Consider the following 5,187-nt stretch of genomic DNA (forward strand, 5'->3'; position numbering starts at 1 on the left):
AGAGCAGCAGACAACCCATGAGATTATCAGGCTGTGTTTATGTTTTTAAACAAATCATTGCATTTTCGCACTCTAGGCTGTATCCAAGAAATCTCTAATCTCTCCTACACAGACCACACCTATCCTCCATACTCTGCTGAGTTAAAAAAAATCAAAAAATACATCTTGTCTGTGCAGGTCATAAATTTCCCGTGACAGAGGACTGCAAATCTTTATCTTATCTTCACAGAGAAGTTTTTGTATCCTTTTAAACTTAATTTTCATTGTTACTGTGCTGACTTTTGGGGTATAGGAGAGTATAAAAACAAATCAACTGATTTTTCCTTTGCTTTGTCACATTAATTTTTTTTCCCAATTCTGTCATAAAACACCTACATAATCACTTGTGATACGTAAATCCCTGAAGTGCTGTTGGGAGTACTAGCAAAGACAACCAGAATAGTCATAGACATGAATTCCACTTTCAATTTAAGTTACGCTCGAAAACGTTGCAATAAGAACTTTGTCTCTGCTTAAATGAGACCAAAACCAAAAAATGCAAACCCCAAAACTCACATCCTTTCTCCTACTCCCCTCTTTTCATCTTGTATGCCCTTAATAACTTCAAGATCATTCTATGTTAAAGAATGTAACACTATGAAATGAAAATAATTATTTTCTTTAGAGAAGTTCTATTATTAGGAAACAGAAACTTTGAAAGTATTATTAGGCAAAGAAGTTCCCTACCAGCAAATAAGTGGCAATGGCAACATCTTCATAAACAAATTTCTCAGGATCTGTCACTTCAGGCCACACCTTCAAAGCAAAATAGAGAAAAATTATTTTCTGCATATTTATTTTTATTTCAAAAAGTGCTGATGCAGCAATATGGATACTGACCCACTTCAGTAGGTTTCTGCACTTCATGAATTTTGACCTCATTAAAAATATACCCAAAGACTGTAAATAGACTGTTTGATTTTGTGAGTCACACAAAAGAATAATGACCTAGAGAATGTCTGTTGTCAGCCAATCAATAAAATTTCCAAGAACATTATGGCTCCATATGTGCAGCTCACAAGTAAACTGCTGCATATGTTCTGTAATAGAGCATGCATCCCTTTGCTTAATTCTCTCAGAAGAAAAATACTATTATTACACTGTATTATTCCTGTTATATGCAACATTATGAGCATTTTAAAAATTATTTTCACAATGTAACAGGCATAGAATTATCCTGGCACAAGAGAACACAAAGAATCAGAACTGAAGTAGGAAGACAGAAAGTAGAAGTATTATCCCTATTTGTAAATGAGGAACCGAAACAAAGATTAAAATGCTCAGCACTACACTAAGTCTCCTACAGAGCTAAAAACTGAACTACCTTACCCACAAGCTCAATTTTCCTCTCATATCTTCCTATAAGTACAGAAATATCAACAGTAAAACATTTCAATGTTTCACAGTTACCTTACAAAAGCATTTACCAATAGTAAGTAGAGTTGTGTATAGAGAGCTAGAGACATAGGGATTACTTCCTGCAGCATTTAACACGATCACTGTCATTTTTCAGGATCAAACAATATTCCATTGCTCCTCTAGCTCAGAAAGACATATTAATATAGCATTTACATTTAAAAAGAGTAATAGGAAATTTAACCTGCTTACTAACCAGTGCCGTTTCCAGACTCTTTCAGGTTTTGGAAAAGGTTGTACTTTATTTATGCCTTCTACTGTGGATGACTTTGTATTTATATCCACTCACCTACTGCTTACTTCTTACACAAAGGGAAATGTTCTGGAAAGTATTTAACTGCTCCAGACATTTAGTGTAAATTTGGCTCCAAATCTCGCTTCACCAGTTCAGTTCTTTCAAATACTAAACTGTTCCCTCCCCCATCCCCTCCACATACACAGAAAAAAGCCCCAAAATACACATTTCACTGAAATTGCTTGTTATTAAAAATGAATTTAGTGAAAGCAGCAGTTTCACTGAACAAAAAAAACAACAACAGCTACAGGAAAACATATTATTTACTGCATTTATTGCTAAACTTACCTTTACCATCTCTCTGTATTTTTCTTTAAGGTCTTGATAAACCTTGCTGTATTTTGCTACAGAAATAAGCGACAGTGTACTTTTAAAATTGCTGGGCTTTTGTTCCACAGACCATTTAGCCAGTTTGGACAAAAGTTCATCTCCAAGCCATGCTAGTTTGGGATATGCAATGCCATCTGAAAACCAACCTTCTGGAAATGGAGCAACAATAGACACAGACCTGTAAGAATAAAATAAAAACTCTGTATAAATACAGTGTATTTCATTATTTCAGCTACCTCAGAAAGAGAGAAAAGAATGATTAAGTGGAGAAAATCAGCAGATCAAACAGAGGTATAAAAGTAGACCAGAGAATGAGGAAATATGTCATACACAAAACCAAAAGGAAAATAAAACAGTGAAGTTAATTATATAACAGTCTCCCCTGAATTTTATTAAGACAGCTCATTATTTGTCAATTCAAACACTGTACATGGGAGTCCATGCTGCATTTAACACAATGACTAAGGACTTGCATAGGATCAAGAACCTGATTTAGCAACATACCCAAACACTAGTAAAAGTGAATTAATGAAATTCGTGGAATTCATGGAAACAACAGGAAAATTTAGGAAGAAAATGTATCAGCTGACACATTTCATTATCTCATAATCTCTAACTTAATTCAGATTTCATTCGAGCTATGCCCTTGGATGCTCAGGACCAAGCTGCAATGGTCCCCACTGCAATGACTGAAGCTCAGTAGCTTCCAAACAGCAACTCCAATTTGATTCCCAATCACACCAACAGCCACAGAACCTGACCTCTCTCACAGGCATAGCTAGTTACTCCTCATCAGAGTACACATACTTTTTCTAAACCACACACGTGTACATTAAATGTATACATCCAAAGTTGAAACATATTTGTGCTGTGTTGATTTGGGAGGGTATTGTAGATGTTTCATTTTTAACTGAACACCACACACTACAATCACACCACTGCTGTCATGCACTAATCAAGCAGGACATTACACAAAGCAAACTGCCTAGACACTAATATTAAAACATGATGAGATCCAAGATCCTCACGATAATACAGGGTTTGCTTCCCCTCTCACTCCCAGCACTTACCATTCCTCATCTTTTATGTGTGTAAGCTGAATTTGATAAATATTGCACTTTTTAATCTGGTATTTTCCTTCACTGTTTTCCTCCAGAGGTAGAAAGGTCACAGTTCCATTGTAAACATCTGAAAAGATATGTAAATAGTGATTATATTATTCCATGATGCAAACCACCCTGGTTTGCACCAAAATAAACTTCTGTCTCCTTAATAAGCTAAGTGCAAACTAGTGAGGCAAGATTTAGGACAACAGAGGAAGAACCACAATGCTAAGAACAGATTCATTTCTCAGTGTGCCTGACACATGAAACTACTGAACTGTTTGAATTCTCAAAACTTAGCATTTTGCCGCATGATGTTCCCAAAACTTCTAAGGCTGACTGGTAAGGCTATTAGTTTTCTTTGTCTAGCTTTTACTTTATTAAAATAGCTAGGTTTAATGAGATTTTTTCTAGCACAGAACTGTTGCCTTCCTCTACCTCATAGTAAATCCAGAGTCCTCAGAAGCATATTCCAAATTAACAGAGGCTTATCTACCGGCCCAGTACTAGATAAACAATCAGTGCAATATTAAACAATAATCAATAGTATTATTGGTATCTATCAATTTTGTGGTATTCAAATGCAGGACCTATCATGTGATTTAATTAAGTACAGCTATCCTTGTGTTTTAGCATCATGTAGCTTTCCCAATTACCTGAACTAAGCACAGTGAAAAAATAAATTATCTAGCCCTAAATTAGTATCTCATAACTCTAAAGGGAAACTACCTGAGAAGACACAGCTTTAGGTAAAGGTGAATGTATTACATTAATATATTAAGTTATGTATAGCAACCACACCACTGATCTTAATGGTATCTCTCACCCATGGAATGAAATATTTATGTTCAGTGACAGACTCCAAACATGAGGTATTTCGGAGGACAAATACCTGGCAACATGCTTGAGTGCCTCTAACATATTTCAAAAGGATAACCCTTCAACTTCTGTCATGTTTCATTCTCTAATATCTATCGTGCATGTACCATAATTAATTCCTACACAAGTAAACACGGAAAGCGGCAGAGTGTATCCTTTTGAAGTAACGTCCAAATAATATTTTTCTTACAAAGTGACTCTAAAAGCATTTACTCTATTCCTTATGGCATATTATATGTATGCATTATTACTTTACAACCCAGTTGTAAAAAAAAAAATCTTTTTAGCTATTTTTAATCCAGGGCAATTTTGTCAGAATAATTTATTAAGTCCTCATTTTTGAAAATACTTTTCCAATTACTATCAAAACAAGGATTCTAATAGCTGCAAATCTTAAAACTAATTATATTGGCTAAGTAATCAGTTTTCAATGGACTCCAAAATTTATTATCATCATACAATGTTAAAAAAAACCCAAACAAGTTCAGCTTCATCTTGAAGCAATACTAAACCATAAGAAAGTCGACACAAGTCAACTTGGCCAGGCAGGTGCCACAGCTGCCTACTTTTCATCATTAACTCTCTATTTCCAAAGGCTACCGTCACTCCTTACAAGCCCATAATTAGGTCTGCACTGAAGACACGTTTTTATGTGGGCAACTTACTCATGGGAGGAGCTTGCTCGATGACAGTCCTTCTTGCCTTTTCTTTTAAAAGAAAACAAAAAGAGGAGGCATTTTCTATCTCTCTCCCTTTGGAGTGGGGTGCTTGGCTTCCCTCAGTGTTTCTCCCATCTTAGCAGCACCTCACACATAACACATTAGCTCTTCCCCTACAGTCCTTTCCTAACGTTAAAGCAGAGGTTGTTTAAACCAAAGTCCCACAAGTATTTGACTTCTGTAATTTCTATTTTAACTGCTGACGCTTCCTAGCACCACAACAACAACGACAAGAAGCTGCTGGGCCCCGGGCGGGGGCTTAGCACTCGCCCTCTCTCACTGCCTCGGAGCCGGGCTCACCTTGGACCGTCAGCTCCTTGGTCGGCGGAGCGGGCGGGCCAGCGGGCCGCGCCCGGGGCAGCAGCGTCCTCAGCACAGCGCGAAGCTCGGAGCAGCGGCCCGGCCT

General features: G+C 36.9%; 1 protein-coding gene across 1 annotated transcript in view; it reads right to left on the reverse strand.

Moving 5' to 3' along the window:
* TRMT44 (tRNA methyltransferase 44 homolog (S. cerevisiae)) overlaps positions 1 to 5,181 on the reverse strand; it is a gene marked incomplete at its 5' end in the record, with an annotated part of 15,906 nt that extends 10,725 nt beyond the window's left edge. Inside the window, 4 exons of the mRNA XM_010187311.1 lie at positions 727 to 795; positions 2,039 to 2,258; positions 3,151 to 3,268; positions 5,082 to 5,181. Of these exons, the coding sequence (XP_010185613.1) occupies positions 727 to 795; positions 2,039 to 2,258; positions 3,151 to 3,268; positions 5,082 to 5,181 (507 nt within the window). The remainder of the gene's footprint in view (positions 1 to 726; positions 796 to 2,038; positions 2,259 to 3,150; positions 3,269 to 5,081) is intronic.
* Between the last annotated feature and the right edge of the window lie 6 nt (positions 5,182 to 5,187).

Source organism: Mesitornis unicolor, unplaced genomic scaffold (genome assembly GCF_000695765.1).
Source record: "Mesitornis unicolor isolate BGI_N332 unplaced genomic scaffold, ASM69576v1 scaffold10106, whole genome shotgun sequence".
NCBI lineage: Eukaryota > Metazoa > Chordata > Aves > Mesitornithiformes > Mesitornithidae > Mesitornis > Mesitornis unicolor.